The following is a 17,765-nucleotide window of genomic DNA, read 5'->3' as shown; positions in this document are numbered from 1 at the left end:
GGCTCCGCGGCCTCTCGCCGGGGGCTCAGCGGGGAGTCACGGCTTTGAAAGGGGCGAAGAGGAACATAAGTAGCTCGCCCAACTCCACCGCACCCTGAGACCCTGGGGTTGCTTCGCCATCGCAGGGAGCGTGTGAAGACGAGACCCAAGTGCCGCCTCTCCCAGCCACCGACGGGCCAGCGAGGGACGGCCCGGGCGCGGCCCCGCGCCTAGCGAAGTTGCCTTCAGCCGCCGACCGGTGCCACCCGCCTCACTTTGCCGGGGTTGTTTTCTTGACTTGGCTTTGGATAGAAAAGACTTCGCTGTCTCCGCACCGTGAAAGTTGCCCGAGCGCTCCCCGCGGCGAGGAGGAGGGCGGCGCGCCCCGCGCCTCCCCGGGGCCGAGGCCGGTGGGCCCGGCTGGGCTGCAGCGGGCGGTGATGATGTGCGGCTGGGGGAAGCTCACCCTGTCCCTGGGGCTGCTGCTGGCGATGGCGGGCGCGGTGGCGCCGCAGCCGTGCCCGGCGCAGTGCTCCTGCTCGGGGAGCACCGTGGACTGTCACGGGCTGGCGCTGCGCGGCGTCCCGAGGAACATCCCCCGCAACACCGAGAGGCTGTAAGTAACCCGGCCGGGGCGGCGGCGAGCGCCCCTCGGCCCCCTGCTCCCTTCAGGGCTCCGGCCGGCGCCGGCTGTCGGGCTGAGGTGGCCCCCGGCCCCGGCCTGGTTTAGGGTCCCGACGCCCTTTGGGTGGGGGTTTTCTGTTCCCTTCTCCTGCTGCTGGCCGTGCCCGTTTCACAGCGATGCGCGGAGACACGGAAGAGGTGGGCGCTGTTCCCAGCCGCTGCCTTTCATCCCGGGAAGCCGCGGTGAGCAGCGCGGTTCCCGCCTCCGCGGGGAGCGGGGGCGGGCACCACCGCGGCCGGGGGGCGCCCCGGGGCGGCGGCGGAGCGGCCTCTCCCCCCGCAGGCGCCCATTTCCCGTCAAACTTGGCTATTACGGCTCGCCTTCCCCGGGGCAGAGCCGGGCCGCGCTCCGCGGGCGTGGGCAGGGAGGCCCCGGGGCGCGCAGCGCTCCCTCCCGCCGCGGAGCCGCGAGGGGCGGGCGGGGGCGCGCATCTGCCGGCGGGCGAGGGCGCGCCGGGGTGCGATAGCCGCGCTCGCAGGGCACTCAGTGGTGCCGTAGCGGTGATCCCTCCCTCCACCCGCGGCTGGGCTGTCTTCTGTATGTGGCCGGTTATTTATTGTATCAGGCTGCCTTTCAGACGGGTCCTGAGAGTGGAAGTGGTGTGCGCGTTATTTCTTACTCTCTGATAAGTCATTTAAATGTTGGCATGTGAACGCGCGTCTGGAGTGGTGAATTTCACTCAGGAAGAGTATCAGGGACACATTCCTCCTGGGACTCGTGTGGTTTCTTTACAGTGGTGTTTTGGCCATATGTGGTATAAAGTGCTTAAAAACATACTACTTTCCCCCCCCCCCCCCCCCCCCCCCCCCAGCTACGTTGGGAATGAACTATAATTGTTAGAATAGCTCCCATATAATACCACTTCCTAAAGATTTATCTCATGAATTGCCAAGTCTGGTTTTATTTGCAGTGATTGAAATTGAAAGATGTTTATTTCTTAAACCCAAAAAGTTATGAAAAAGAGGCATATACTCCAGAAGAAAAAGTAGTATAGAAGTATGATGAGAAATGCTAGGGCCTAAATACAGGTTTCTGTTGCTTCTGAACTTGCTTTGCATTCTGCAGTCAGTATAGCTTCCTGTGCAGCAAGTGGAGAGCTTAGTTTTGGTAAAACCTTATTTCCATCACTTACTCCAGCAGTTTGAAACCTTAATGCTTGTTTGAAACCTAATATTTGTTATAGATAGTTAAGCCCTATGCCATACTGGGAAATCTGAAAATTGCTTGAAATGGTGAAAATTTAGTTGGTTTTTTTTTCAGTCAGTTAGTTTTTGTAACAGTCAAAGTTTGTAGCATATATAGATAGATAGATGTACCTCTATGTACTGAGTCTTGTGGTTCTTCTAAAAGCAGTTATAACCCCAAACATAGAGTCTTGAACTCTTCTATTGGTAAAGATTGTAGTTAAATGTGAGCTTTGTAATGGCAAGCAGGAGTGACTTTCCAAGACTCTCCTGCTACAAAGTTTCAAACTACTGTTTTCAAGGTAAATCGTTTTTCAGCTGCTTGGAAATTAGGAAGTCGCATGGTGTTAATTGTAAGAATGGCTTGTTGCATTCGTTTATGTCTCCTAACTTCTAAAAATGCTGTGCTCCTGAAAACAAAACAATTTAAAAATAGCTTTTTAATGTTTTAATTTTGCTGCTTACAAATTATTCTTCTTAGGGATCTTAATGGAAATAACATCACAAGAATCACGAAGACTGACTTTGCTGGTCTGAGGCACCTTCGAGTTCTGTAAGTTTTCTCTTTCTCTCATTGATAACTCTTAGGACTGATGCTACAGGTTGTAGTTACATTTCCGTTCATTTTCTCGATGGGTTATCACTTTTTAGCTACTGTATTACCATATCTGAACCTAAAACTGCTCTGCCATGTGTTATGCACTGTTATGCGCAAGTGAGCAATTCCTTTGAACGAGATTTCTTTAAATGTTTTTAATCTCTCCTTAAGATGATGAGAGCTGGAGGACTTAATTTAGCACATAGCTTACAAGTTAGAGTTGCTAAAACTGGTTGAATAACCATTGGAGTTACTTCAGTTTAAGGCTGTGAAATTTATAGTTCACACTGAAAATGGGTACTCTCAACCGGAACTATAAGAGAGTTAATTAAGAAAAAAGTTCTTCCTTTAGTGAATGTAAAAGCAAGTTCCAGGTGATTATTATTGCTCTTTCGTAGTTTCTCGACAAAACAGAAACTTTGCCACTGAAGTTGAGGAAGGAATTATTTGGTTGGTTTGTTTGGGTGGGTTTTTGGGTTCTTGTTTCTTTGTTTTAAAAATTTTTTTTCAAGCATTATCAAGGTTTTAAAATTTCATGGTAGTTTGTGGGGGCTTTTTGTTTATTTTTTGGTTGGGTTTTTTGTTGCTTTCTGCAGGAAATATCTAACTACTTAGCTTATTTGTTAAGGCTGGTTTAATTTGAGCGAGTGGTCTTGTAAAATCCTTTTCCTTGTCTCTCTGAAGTAAATATAACATTGTAGTAATTTTTGACTTTGTTACAAAACAGAGATACTCTTACGTTTACAATCTCTGTCAAGTCTTTTGCTGATGTTTCTCCCAACACCACAATTCAGAGTTTTGGATTTGTAATTCTCGAGTGAGACTGGTATCACCTTCATGCTGTTCGACTGGAGTCTCACAGCCTGCCGAAGGGCACTGATGTGTGTGCATGTGAGCATGCAGCCTCTAGGCATGTGTGTAGCTTTATAACTTTTGACTCCTTAAGTAAATGAGCAAATCTAATATTGATTCCCGTTTCTTTTACCAAGGCTTATTTTCCTACTTTTGGTTATATGAGCCCATGTAAATTGTTGGTGACAGGGATACAAAAGTTTAAAGTGGATGTCGCTCTACTATAGCTATTGTATTTTTTTTAAAGAACATGTGGCTGCCTTTAAATGACAGTTGTTAATGTGACAAATTATCTCAGGGATATTAAAACTTACGTCTAAAAATTTCTGTATTTCAGTCAGCTCATGGAGAACAAGATTAGTACTATTGAGAGAGGAGCATTCCAGGACTTAAAAGAACTGGAGAGGCTGTAAGTATATTTAATTCTAAAAGTTTCAACTTTTGGGGGGTGAAATTAGTTGTGTTTTAAGGCACTCAGGCTTCAGATTTTTTAAATACTTTTTTCTTTTTTTTTAGTATGTTTTCTAGCCTTATTGAGATGCAAGAGAAATAAGAAATTCTCAAGCAGCATTTAGGGGACTCGGTTGGGGAGTCTGGATTCAAAGTGCAAACTTCAATTGTCCCATAGGCAATAGTTTCAATCCTATCTAATATTTTTCACTTTAATCTTGAATACACAAGGACTTTTGAGAACTCAAATGCACCAAAAGAAGGCTCTCTGACCTGTAGTATTGGATATTTTATACAATGCCTTATTGGAAGTAACTTCTGGCTATAAAATATTTTCTTTTCACATAGCAGTGATTCAATTCTACTCCAGTTTTTTATGAGGGAGGCTTTTACAAAAGCTAAGAAGAAATATGAGCTGTTAGTTTTCAAAAATAATTTTAATTTGGATTAAAAAAAAAAATTGAGTACTGTGGGGAGAGAAGATGGAACAGAGATTAGACGACCTTATCTGGTGAAGTTGAAGTACAAACACCTGCTTGGTTGCATTGAGACCTAGAAAATGAGTCATTCCCAAGCTAGTTTTCAGTGTGTGCCTTCTGATTTTGTTACACTTCAAATGAAAATATTTTTAAGTGTATTGTGAAACTTGCGACAGCTGACTTGTTAAAGGCAGGATGCTGATTGTTGGACATAGTGTGGAGCCTGGAAAATATTAATATATATGTTCCTGTAGAACTTGACTCATGTCTTCATTATTAGGCATTGTAGTTGTTGCATTTTCATTATATCACCTTTTCTTTAAGCATGCCTCTGAGGTCTTGCTCAGTGTTTCATTTGCTGCTGCTTTAACTTTATAGAAGTATTTCTACTGTACTCAACTGAAAAGCAGCACTGGCCTGAGTGTAGTTTGTCTTATTGTAGTTGCTTTGTACCCACAGCTGCTGTGGGTTTAAAACAAAAACCTCCGCAAACCATTATGGTTTGGTTGGTCATTTAGACAAAGCTGTTCAAGAGAATTAGTACCCACCAGTGTAATTATGATATTTCTATAATAGTTGAAATATTATGTACTTGAGATAATTACCTTATTTTTTTCAAATAAGCCAAAGTAACTTTTTGACCTAAAAAGTTGATGTCATTATGTAGTGCAACTCTTTGGAAAAAAACTGGCTGTGCATTTCTAAGTAGTATTAAAACACTTAATCCATGCTTTTTTTACAATGTGTTTTCAACTTTGTACAAAGTATAGGAATTTAAAACAGCTTTTTCTGCTGAGGGATAGACAGGAATAATATATGCATATTCCTTAATTTGGTTTACGGTGTCTAGATAAAAAATTAAACAGCAGTGTAGTTCATATTGCAAAGTAAATACTCATATGTGAAACATGAAAAAACATTGAGATCCACACTGTGTATATGGTTTGACACTGAGATACCAAATGCTTACAAAGTTTTAAAACAGTTTATCAGCAGCCTTATTTCTTAACTATTTCAGAGTAAGGTCCTGCTATGTGATTCATTAACAAATTTCAAAAAACTTCAAGGCTTTTACTGGTTATATTTCTGAAGTATAGAACTGTTTTACCAGAGAAAAATGAACTTCAGTAGTTGAAACTTACTTGTCTGATGTGTTTGTATTTTGCCATTACATTGTTTCATTTTTTCTTTGGTTTTCCCTTGATAATTGGAAAACAATAGCTATTTTTCATTTACATAAGATACTAGTTCTGAAGAGGAATTTTGATACTTTTGGATACTTTGTGGGTTATATTTGTTCACTCTTCAGCAGTCAGACTATGCTATCTGAAGACTTAGTTATTTAGACCTATGAGGTTAGATTATGTTTTGTCTTCAGAGTTATATTGCATCTGCTCCAACACTTGTCAGTTTCTTTAATTTGCTGGAATTCAGTCCGTGTTAGGTGTGTGGGTGACTTGTAATTTGAATATATATGCAGGATGTCTGTAAACTGCCCCAGCTGTTGGCTAAGAGCAAATATTTCATATTTGTGGGGAAAAGCTGAGAAAATTCTTCTTGTTTACAACTGCCAAGTCCATCTGATGAAGGCACATTGTTATCTGACAGCCAATTCATCTCCTTGGGATTTTAAAATCCAAAATGATTTCTCAGGAAACCTGTGGGTACTTCATTCAAGTATTTTCTTTTATACATTAAATAGCAAGCACTTTAAAGCTTTTTAATTTTTTTTCAATGTGTGAGTGTAGGGTGTCACATTCTCACTTTAAGTGTAATGTGCCAAGCTGCTGTCAGAGTACCTGATACAGACCTTTTAGCATGGAAGCAGAGGGTGTAAGAGAACTTCAGGGCAGCTTAAATGAAGTCCATTTAATTTATAAGATTGTTTACATGTAATACTGCTTATGTTGAAATATCTTTTGCTAGTGTATACAGGCTTAATTTTAAAAGATATTTCCTGTTCTTCAGTACTCTTCAATGTGAACAACAGTAGTTTCTCTTTGGGAAAAAGAAATGCCCATCTCTCTAAGTGAAATGCTGGGGTTTGTTTGGGTGGTGGCTTTTTGTTTGTTTCTTGGGTTTTTTTGGTTGTTTTTAACTGCAGTCTCAGTTAAATTTTTTTAGACCAGTAACTCTGATTTCCATGGAACTGTTTGGTTGGTTAATGAGTTACTTGTGAATGCTCACTTATAGGTCTGATAATTCAAAATGCTGGATATCCTCAGCTCCTTTTAATGGAAGGGCGGACCTGAAATGGTTTGCAAAATTAATCTCAGAAAGGAGAAACTTTTGACCTCTTCAGAAGATATCTGCTTAAGATTGAATTTTATTAAATTCATAAAAATATGCCATGTGGTTTCTCCTGCAAATTAATAAAATATCTTTAGTACACTATGTAAGTTAGTATGTACATGGAGCTATTTGTGACCTATAGACCTAATATGCTCCACAATGGGAATTTGTGTCACACCAGTGTAATTGTACAAGTGCAATGGAACCCAAGGCTGCAGTAAATACTGCTGTAAAAAGTGATTATTATTACAGCAGTATTACTGAATGAAAGTAAAACTTTTCATTTGCAATAAACTATTGTGTGCCTTTGCCTGCTACTTAAGAAATAGGAGGGGAAAAGCAAGGTGGAAATTTGCAACTTAGTAAGTTTTAGGTTTGTGGAGACTGTAGTAGCTAGAGAAACACTGGTGAAGTTGATATTGCTGTAAGCCTTTTAGATGGATACTTCTGGGAGAAGTCTTCAAGTCAAATAAATTGCTATACATTGCAGTGTTCACTTTGCAGTGTTCACTTAGTTCCAATCTCTGACAGCTTTGAAGGTTCTTAAGGACTGAGCTCTTAAGGCTCCAGTCCAAGCCAGTTTTGTACAACACTGCCTGAACTGGCTTGTCTGCCACAAATATGATTTTTTTCACAGACTGGATACCGAACAGAAGAACTGCATGGTCTGTTTTGTTGTGTAGATGTTTTGTCTGCTGAAACAACCCACTTTGATTGAGAAATGGGCTGTATGCACTGAAATTCAATTGGGAAAACTTGTACCTTTGAGTACATCCTGAAGCAATGCTAAAAGCTCTTGGACTAATTACAGTCTTGACATCTGCAATAATTACTGTACTTAATATCTGCAGGACTTTCTTTATTATCTATAACTTATTTGAGCCCATGTACTTGAGCAGAGCCTCTAAAGAGTATGTGGCTCTTCAGTAAATGGCAAGTGCCCTAGAGTGAGGGTTGGATGTGGCCTCTTAGGGGTTTGAACCTCTCTTACAGAGACCACAGTCATGTGTTAGCAGTGGCTTTCAATATGCTTCATGGCAGGAAGACAGAAAGGGTCAAGACGTGGAGGATTTTCACAACACTTAGGGATTTCCAGAGACCACTGCTTATTATGGGGGACAAAACTTTTTGAAACAATTCCTTATGAGAATGTGAAATAAAAAACTTGTTTCTTCTTTCTTCATAAAGCTGTCATCTTGGGTGTGATGTTTATATTAGTTGAAATAGTACATTAAGACAGCAAGATGAAGATGAACTGAAAGTTTCCACTTTGTGAAAACTGACACTGTTAGACACAGCTTTAGAAATAATTTTTAGTACGTGTAGGCCATTGTAATCCCCAAATTCACCTCATTCTCTAGTGTTGCAAATACTTCTTAAAATATGCCAGTGTTTTTACAAGTTATTGTCATTTAGAGGGAAGTATAAAATTTTGTTGAAGACAGCTTCCATAGACTGCTGAACCAGTTCTGTAAGAAGCTACTTAAATCTAAAATGTCTTTACAGTTCCATGTAGCCTAGAAATAGAGGGTTGTCAGGTTTTTGAGGATTAAATATACTCTTCACATGTTTACAGAGAAGAGCAGTTACCTTTTCATTTATAAAAAAATAAAAAATTGGCTGATAGGAAAACTTTTCAATCATAATTTTTCCTAATATGTTTTTTAAGTCTAAGTAGTTGGGATTCCAGCTCTTATTATGCCACGGCTATGACAAGGAAAAAATGTCAGAATAGGAGGGGTTTACAGCAATAGTTTCAGAACTACTCACTTTTTTTCTTCCTGTATTTATGAATAATCCATTGAGGGAGCAGTATGTCCCTAAAATGCTAATTTAGAGTCTGATTCTGCAGACATTTACCATGTGAATAACTTGGTTTGCATGAGTAGTCTCACTGATTACTCCTGTGAGAAAGGTTACTTGTGTGGCCTAAGAAGTTTCCAGGCCAAGCCTCCCTATTTTTGATACTTGAATTAGCAAATTTTATTTTTAAAGTGTCCATTTAAAGGGTTACCTGTGTAGACTTAAAATGCAAACTATGGGGAAAAAAAACCAACCCAACCCAAAACCCCATAAACAAAGGAAATAAGCCACCAGTCCCCCAACCAAACCCATTTCTGCTGAAACTGGTGTGTAGATGAAATGTTACTCTCAAAGGAATAACTTCAACTTCTGAGTTGGTGTCTGAGCTAAACACCCCCACCATACCTCCCCAAAAAACAGCCCCTCTGAGCTACATGATGTGAGTAAGCTGCAGTCATGAGTTCAAGGAAAGAATGCTGAACATCAAGCTGGTACATGAAGGAGCTTTTAAACTGTAATCTACCCATTGTATTTTCATGTTTCTTACAATGCATGCTGATGCAATATTTCAATTTTCATAAAATATTTCAAGAATTAAATGTTTTGTTAGAGTTTGTTGATTTTTCTAAATTTTTGCAACACAGATCTAAAATGACAAACTGAGGAATTGTCCCTACTTGCCATTTATTTGGGCTCTATCTCCATGAATACATTAAAACAAGTTATTCAAAGTTAACATGAAGAGAGCACTTACTTAGGTGTGTACTTATGAGTGTTTGAGTAGTACTGAAAGTCAGTATTGTTTTGTACATGCTGTGGATGAACAATTTGAAACTTACAGAGCCATAGCATAGAAGGAAAAGTATATTTCAACTACATAGATTCAAGAAAAAGTTCTTTCTACTTAGTAAACAAACTGTAGTACTAGGTGGATTTCTTTACAGGATACAGATTGGTATGTGAAATTACTGTGTGCAGCTTCAGCTGCAGCATGGGTTTAATTATGATTAATACAAAGAAAATCATCTTGTCAAAAACCTTAAATGGGCTTCAGTAAAATAAAGTGGGGTTTAGTGGTATCCATGTATTGCAGGGTTAGAGTTTTCCAGTTGAGCTCTAACTTTGTCAGATAAATGTGGTAAACTATTACACTGCATTAGTAGGTTTGAAATTACAAAATAAAAACTGACTTGGGAGTTACTGTGATCTCTGAATGCATGGGGTGTTACAGAGCATCTCATCTGACAAAGTCATGCATTGCAGGGTAGACCAAGAAGGGGAATGTTCCATCTAGGGTAAAGACAAATGCAGTTTGTCTTGGACATAACAGCCCAGCAGGCCTGGGCGTTTATCAAGGGCTTTAACAGCTGCTTCAAAATAGACTAGATGAACAAATACTATTCTTTCTGTCTAGTCTAGAAAAGGGCTATATTATATGTATGCTCTTTCTTAGAGTGCAGACTTGGTGAATCACTGATGGGGGGGAAAAAACCACCATGTTGTCCAGAGATTAAAATAAACCTATGTGCTAATATTTTGTTCTGCATGAGATTGCAGTTTTATTCCAAATTGACTAACTCTATCAATAAAATGTAGATTCCAATAGTTTTAAGAGAGGAATGGCAATATTTTCTGTGATTATTTAAATGTGAGCTGCATCAATAAATTAATCCTAGAATAAGCAGGCTTGGGGCTGAACTTTTTTCTTTCTGAGTTTTGAATCTGATAGTATATCACATATATAGTATTATATATATATATATATAATTATTATATATATTATTAAATATAATTATATATATATCATATATATAGTATTGTATATATAGTATTTTCAGTTACAGAAGAGAAGGGTTAGAAACCATAGATTTCACTTCTATGAAGCTATATGATCATAATCTAGCAGCAGGTACTTCTGGAAAAAATGTTGAATGTCACCTGTTTTTACAATGAGGTTTTGGGTTTTTAGCTGAAGCAAAATATGACCTTTTTTTTTCCCCTCAATTTACAGACACTTAGGTGTCAAGGCTAATGTGGAATTTAGGACCCCTGGCAAAAATTCTGTGTTAGCAGTAGAACCAGTATTTGAGGAATCATTTCTATCACTATCATTCCTAAAAGCACAGCTGATAAATGAGCAATATTTCATCTTATGAAGTTATAAAGTGTGTCAATGAAATCAATTTTTTAGGGATAAGACCTTGTGTTATATAGTCTAGAAGTTGTACCGAGGTTTTAGATTGAGTTCTTAGCTCTTTAGCTGAAAGTTAGTCTCGAGTTTCTTTTCTCACTGAATCCTGGTCTTCATTGTGGCAGGCAAGTTCCTTACTGGAGTCTGAGAATTAATTTTTTTCATTTGGGGCACATTCTGGGCAGTTCTGACTACAGCTGCTGGGGAAGTCTGGGTTTGACTAACTAAAACCCGTGGGGATATTCATGTGCTTGCTTTTTAAGGCTGCTTGATGTTACACTTGTCTCCTCTCTGTAGCATTGGTACTTAATCACCTGTGTGGCTTCAGTCTGAGTATATGAGCATATGAAGAGTTAATTCCTTCACACAGGTGTGTCATAGTTAAGGGAAGAATAATGAGCACAGGTAGAGAGGCCTGGTTTTTAACAGCCTTGGAGGGAGTGAACAGTTATTCCTTGTTAATCATGGATGTGAGAAATCCTTGTTTTAGCTAGTCTTACATACTTTAAGGGCAATGCACTGCACATTCTTCCTCTTAGAACAGGGAGGAGACCACGAAGCCTCTGGTGTTAATCACTTACCAATGGAATGTGGGACTATAGTACATGAATTATACAGGCCACTTGTATTAATAGTTTCTTAAGAAAAATAATTTAAAAATACTACTGTAGTTATTCTGTATTAACAGACTTTTGTCAAAGCAACATCGAATATCTGCTTTAAAAATGTCTGTTGAATCAGAGATAGAAAAAGGCTGGTTTTGAAGACAGTATATAAAAGATGCAGTGTTCCAATGGATTTTTAAAAAATCATATTATAGCTACATTTTGATTACAGAATGCTACAAAATATTTGATAAAACTAATTCCAAGAGCAATGTTCTTCTAAAAGACTTGTCAATGCCCACTATTTATTTTTATTATATTTTATTCATCTGAGTGTCTTTTCTCATGGGATTCCTTTTATAGGTCTAGAAGTCAAATTGCTGTGAGAAGTCCTGTTTGCTCTTTGCAGACCTTTTTACAAATTCCAGGGCGGGAAGGCTGTTTATTTTTCCCACATCTGTTTTGTGCTCATCCTTTGTGGCATTGTTTGCTGGATGCTCTTCTTTCTTGCTTCCACTGAAATGGGTAATTTGCACTGTTGCAAAATGGTGAAGCTAGATCTGATTCTGCAGAGCTGTTGTGCCAATGTTTTTGTTTCAAATGGTGGTTTTCTTCAGAAGCTATTTTAAATGGATTCTATAGAGCACTGATATTAAACTTAATGCTACACATTTTAGCTTTTAAAAATCATATTTATTTCTTGCAGAATGAGTTCAATATTTTTTAAAATGCTGATTTAGTATTAGGTGGCCACAGGTAAAAATTGACTTGTCATTACGTTTTAATATAGCATATTTGAAAGATTGTCTAAGATGCTCCTTATTTTGATTGTAGAAACCACACTTCTATCTGGAGTCTTACAACTCAGTCTTACAGAGTTTATCTGTATTAGGTTTCTGGCTGCAGCTTCAGTGACTCATACTGTTATACTACCTCATTTACTATGAAGAGCCTGGTTGAAACTTCATCAGAAGAAACATTTTATTTTCCTATTTTTTTTTCAGAGTATGTGTTCATTGTGCTGGCTTGTCTTTAATAATAGTCTAGACTGTTAGTCAAATACAACATGGCAAAGACTCCTTTTATTTTTTTAAGGCACACCAGCCATTCTCATTTAGTTTGGCAGAATGTCTGTACAGGTGCTCTAGAAAAATTCTTGAGTGAAATTTGCTGTAGTAACTTCATGCCAGAAAGACAGTTACAAGCCTGTCAGGACTATCTGCAGGCCTTTCTTGTCTTTCTAAACAATCTGTTCAAACCTCAGTTAAATTTCACATACTAGATCAGCTTCAGCTCCCCTCTCTGCCTTGTTTTTGCTTTCTTGGAAGTAATCCCAGTTATTGTCAAATCATTCTTGTTTTGTCTGATACTTGAACCTCTGTTACTCTATGAAGTAACATGTTCTAGACATGTAGTATAACTTCTGTTTCCTTCTTTATGGTGTACTTTACGGAGTAGAATCCCATAAGTGAGCTTCACAAGATTGTGGAGGCTTGAAGAAGTCTCTGGAGATTGTCTAATCCCATGCTACTGATTAACTCAAGGTCCATCCCAGCAGGTGTCTGAAGGCTGTTTCCAGTTGGATTTTGAATCTCTCCAGCAATGGAGAGTCTGCAGCCTCTCTGTGTGACCACCCTCACAGTCACTATTCTTAAGTTGAAATACAGTTTTCCTGTTCTTTGATTTGTACCCATTGCCTCTTGTCCTTTCACTGTGCACCGCTGAGAAGAGTCTGGCTCAGTTTTCCTTACTTGGGATGGAATCACATCACTTATTTGTACACATGAAGTATTGATGCACATTGAGATATCTCTGAGATTTTTCCTCCTCAGGCTAAGCAGTCCCTGCCCTCTCAACTTCTTCCAATGTGACAGGTGCTTCAATCTGTCTCCTTTGTCATTTTAGCAGTTCTTCCCTGGACTTGGTCCAGTCTCTTGTGGTGGGAGTCCAGCACTGGGCACAGCTCTCCAGATGTCTCACCAGTGCTGATTTTAGGGGAAGGACCACATGCCTTGACCTGCTGGTAACAATCCTATGATTACAGCCCGGGATGCTGTTGGCCTTCTGTGCAAGGGCACATTGCTGGCTTCATTTGAATTTCTTATTCACCTGCACCCTAGACTGTTCTCTGTGGTGGTTCTTCCAGCTGGTGGTTCTCCAGTGTGTGCTGGTGTATGGAGTTAGTCTTCTCCAGGTTCAGGTCTTTCCATTTCCCTTTTGTTGCCCTTCCCAAGTTTCTTTTTCAAGCAATACTCCAGCCTGTTTGTGTTACTTTCAGGCAGTGCACAGACTTAGTGCATCAGTCTTCCTTTGTGCATCATTCTTTCCAGTTTTGTAGCATCTGCAAATCTGCTGAGGGTGCAGTGTGTCCCATCTTCCAGGTCATGAATGAAGTTTTGAACAGTACTGGTTCCATTGCTGACTCCTGGAGTATGTAACTTGTGACTGTTCTCCAAATGGACTTTGTGCCCCTGACCACAAGTCATTGACAGTCTTTGAACTTGGCACTTTTGGTAGTTTTCAGTCCACCTCACCATCTGCTTTTGTAGTCTGTACTCTATCAGTTTGTCTGTGAGGACAACCATTATGAATGGCAGTGTCAGAACCCTTACTGAAGTCAAGATAAACATCTACTGCCTTCCCCTCATCTGCCAAGTTCCTTATTCATTGTAGGAGGCTGCCAGGCTGGTCAGGAATCATTTTCTCAATGTCAAATCTGTGCTGACCACTCCCAGTCATCTGTGTCCTTACTGTGTCTAAAATAGAAATAGAAATATTTTGCCCAGTTGCCTTTTCAGGCATTGAGATGAGGCTTCCTAGCCTGCAGTTTCCTGGCTTTTACTGTGTTCTTCATGCTTTTTAGTGCTGTAGGCAGAATTAATAAGAATAATGACTAAATATTTATAGAAATATCTTTTCTATTGAAACAGTAAGGAATATAGAAAACAGCAGCCTTAGTTTGTCTTTTCTTTATAGTGAAAAAAATGCTTTAAAAAGGCAAAGTGAGTATAGATGCTTGACAGCACAAAATACTGTTCTGCATAATGTAGGGAGAATTGATTGGGGTAGGAGAGGAGTGTGGTAATTTTGGACTTGACATCAAATTCACAGGAGAAGAAAATGAAGGACAGAAAATACCTTAGGTTTCAAGTAGCATGCACTAGCTCAATGTAGTACTATAGCTGAGAAGTACTTTTTACTGCTTCCTACACAAATAAGACACTGAATTTGCAGTAGTGTCCTGCTACTGTTCAGAAGTTTTTTTTTCTTACTAAAACAAATATCTAATTTATATTTGAAATTAAATGGGAATATCTTTTTTAGCTAATCACTATTTAGACTGGAAAGTGGAGTCCTGCTTAAGTGTTTCTTGACCTGGGGAAAACCTTGGACATCCAATGCTCTAAGAACAGCCTTGAACTTCTCAGATTCCAGTTTTTACTCATGTGGTTGGTGAACTTGATATTGTTAGGCTTAATGAGATTATGAGTAGTTTGACTAGAGAAATTGTCTTTGCAGAGAATTCTTAATGGAAAAACTGGCACAATCTTTTGCTTAGCTCTTAGATCTTGGGCTTTCCTCTCACTTGATGACATGCAAGTCACATTCAGAGAGAGCAGTTGCCAGATGTGTTGAAGTTCAGCAGATTGTGGCTTTGGACATGGATGCACAAATATTTTCTGCCTCTGGCAGATATAGCACAATGTTTTTGTAGGAAAGTAGTGATTTGCCTTCCTTTCAGATGGAAGTCTAAGTCTATAATTTCTCTGTTGAGGCAGTAGGAATCACTTATTCTGATGTCTGTTATTCTAACTCTTGTGTATTTGAGTAAAATTTTTGGACATCATACTTAAACTAGCCCATGGCAATGATTTGGGTGCTGTGTACTAGCTTTCTCTTTTGAAGTACTTAGATAATTTTGTAGGTGGCTTCTCTATTTCCTGAGCTCATAAAGCCTGAACTGATGTTAGACCTTCCCAGAGGATGCATATCCCTGTAACATCTTGGAACTACTTAAGGAGCCTTGTGGGCTCAGTTGTGGGTAGAAAGTGCTCCTGTGTGAGCATGCAGAGGTTTGATTACTGACATGTTCTTCCATTTTAAATTGAAATGTAATGTAAACAGGCTTTTATTCTTTTAAAGTTTATGTATATTTTGCAAATGAGGTTCACTGAGCTGTTAAATGGGTGTAACAGTTATTTCCTCTGCTGACAAACAGAAGGTGTGAATATGCTCCTTTGAAGAATGCAATTTCTAAGCTGTATGGTGCTGTGTGCTACTATGTACAGATAGTGTATTTACTTCTCTAGGCTAACTTTGAAGGAGGAATGTAAAATAATGAATTCTACTGTCAATAATCCTTGTAAGTTGGAAGCATTCAATCATTTTCCTGAAGCAGTGGCAGTGGGATAAAATGCATCTGTCCTGTATTTAGGGTTTTGGAAGACTCATTCTCTATGCACCCAGTGGGATAGGCTGTTTCTAATTAAAGAGCACAGCTGATTTATAACTGACTTTAAACAGCTTTTAACTTCGATCAGCTCTCAAGTTATCTTTGAGGGCTTCTTTTGTCCTACAGGGTTTATGGGTAGAATTGCATCTACCTGAACTAAAATCCATTTGAAACTTACTTAGGTGGGACAAAAGAGCAGCCTTCCAGTACTTGTGAGGTCGTTATGAAAAACCTCAAGCCAGGCTCATTGATGTGGTGAGCCACCAAGCATAAATCAAAGTGGGGAGTGTAACTGCAGGTAAGGGCAGAACGTCTTCCCTGTGAGGACAGTCAAGCACTGGAACAGCTCATTTTCCCAGAGAGGCTCCACAGTCTCCTACACCTTCTCTGGCTGGATGTAGTTGATACAGTGGGATGAGAAACAAGTTACAGTAAAGGCTGTAACAAGTCTGAAACAAATGGGTGTGAATTATAGCAATTGCATTGTACCCAGTGCAATAAAGATGTTTTTTTTCCTCCCTTCCTCCTCCATGCATGATTGCTACTGGATCATAGTTATTGTGGCATGAAAACTTGAGAGACACATCAGGATGGATTTGTGGCATGGCCAGACTTGAGTGGGTTAGGATATGTTGCTACTGGGAGCATAATGTGCTTTCCCTCCAGCCTCTGTCTGTTGTCATCTTCATGTACTCTGGCTGCATGCAGAAGACAAGTAAAACTCAGATATATATCAATTTACTAAAGTAACCTGTTGTTCAGAACCACTAGCTCAAATTAAGCCACATTTTTTTTGCATACCTTAATGTTGTCTGCTTCAAAAAGTTTCTTATTCTTTGTCAGGTCTTACTTTTATCTGCCTGTTGGTATTGAGCTTAATTTAATGAGTGTTTTCACCTGCTCATTTGTCAAAGGTAATTTTTCTTTGTCCTTAAATCCTTTTATATACTTATACCATAATTTTACTTTGGAGATGCTTTTCTAGTCTTTACTATGTCTAGAAGACTGACCTCTGGGAGTTTTAAACTAACGTATTTGTATACTTTAGGTAGTATGTGGACATTGCTTGAATTTATTGTGAAGAGCTCAAAAATTTATCTGTGTAAGTTTGCCCAATCTCTTCTAAAAGATCCATTCAGCAGCAGAAGGAAAAAAAAGATAGATTTGAATTGCAACTTGAAAGAATTATATTGTAATGGTCCCTCATCTGTTTATTTCTGCACACTACCAAAGGACTTTACAAGTTGTTACAATGTCAGAGGTTCTTCAGTACATTTTCTGTTGCTCACACCACTAATGCTTCATCTCCTCTGAGCTCTCTGCTTGAGAAACACAAATATTTGAGGCTCAGTTGGAAAACTGAATAGTCGTGGTATGGAATATCTCATCACTGTTTCTTCAGTGCTTCACTTTGAGCTCCATGTCAGTTTTGGGAGAGCAGTTCATTTGGTGAAACTGAAATTTCTCTTCTTGCATTGTCCCAGGGGAAACATAGCCTGCTAGGTAACTGTGCTAAGTGTCTGCTACCATGAAAACATGGATAGAAGATGTGGTGGAATGTTTATGGTTGTTTTTACTCAAAGTAGCTGTAGTTCTTTAAAACCTACAGTCTTGGATTCCATGATCCACTCTGCTTGCCCTGGGTTTCAGCTTGAGAGAAAGGAGATCTTTTTCACTCACTCTTGTTTCAGTATGTTTGTGTGTTCTGGATAGGTATTATTTAAGACAAAATGAAGCATCAGGTAACCTGAAAAAGTGGAACTGTGGGGAGAACCATGTAAAACAGTGAACCATTTTAAAATAGTAATATATTTTCTTGACTCCTTGTGTGACTCTTTCCAAAGATTAGAAACTCTTCATGGTGACTGTTGAATGGGAGACTGTTGTGTACTGTGATACAACGCTGTTGTTTCAGACTTGCTCTGCATACTTTTTTCCCATTCACTTACATTTTCATGTCCTTTTTATAGACAGAACTACGTACTGTAGTCTTGAAAAATGTATTTCAATGAAGTCTAGTTCATAAGATCTCCATATAGAAAACTCAGCAAATTGACACTCTTAAAAGCATCTGCTATAACTTGTTAGGTGTAAAGAGTAGCTTAAGTCTCTTTTTGAAGTATTTGATGAATTTTCCATTATTGCCTTTATGAAAATTAGTTATGTTTTATCTTCTTGGTCACAGACAATAAGG

At 39.3% G+C, this 17,765-nt stretch overlaps 1 protein-coding gene across 5 annotated transcripts in view; it reads left to right on the top strand.

The window, feature by feature from the left end:
* The first annotated feature begins 409 nt into the window (after positions 1-409).
* The window catches only part of SLIT2 (slit guidance ligand 2), a 258,736-nt gene continuing 241,380 nt past the window's right edge, over positions 410-17,765 (top strand). For all 5 annotated transcript variants that reach the window (XM_036382153.2, XM_054514636.1, XM_036382151.2 and 2 more), the window contains exons 1-3: positions 410-595; positions 2,330-2,401; positions 3,636-3,707. In XM_036382153.2, coding sequence (XP_036238046.1) covers positions 420-595; positions 2,330-2,401; positions 3,636-3,707 — 320 coding nt within the window. In that variant the 5' untranslated portion in view covers positions 410-419. The remainder of the gene's footprint in view (positions 596-2,329; positions 2,402-3,635; positions 3,708-17,765) is intronic.

This window comes from Molothrus ater, chromosome 4 (genome assembly GCF_012460135.2).
Source record: "Molothrus ater isolate BHLD 08-10-18 breed brown headed cowbird chromosome 4, BPBGC_Mater_1.1, whole genome shotgun sequence".
NCBI classification, from domain to species: domain Eukaryota; kingdom Metazoa; phylum Chordata; class Aves; order Passeriformes; family Icteridae; genus Molothrus; species Molothrus ater.
The sequence above is the reverse complement of the archived record's forward strand: the minus strand, read 5'-3'. Positions and strand labels throughout refer to the sequence as shown.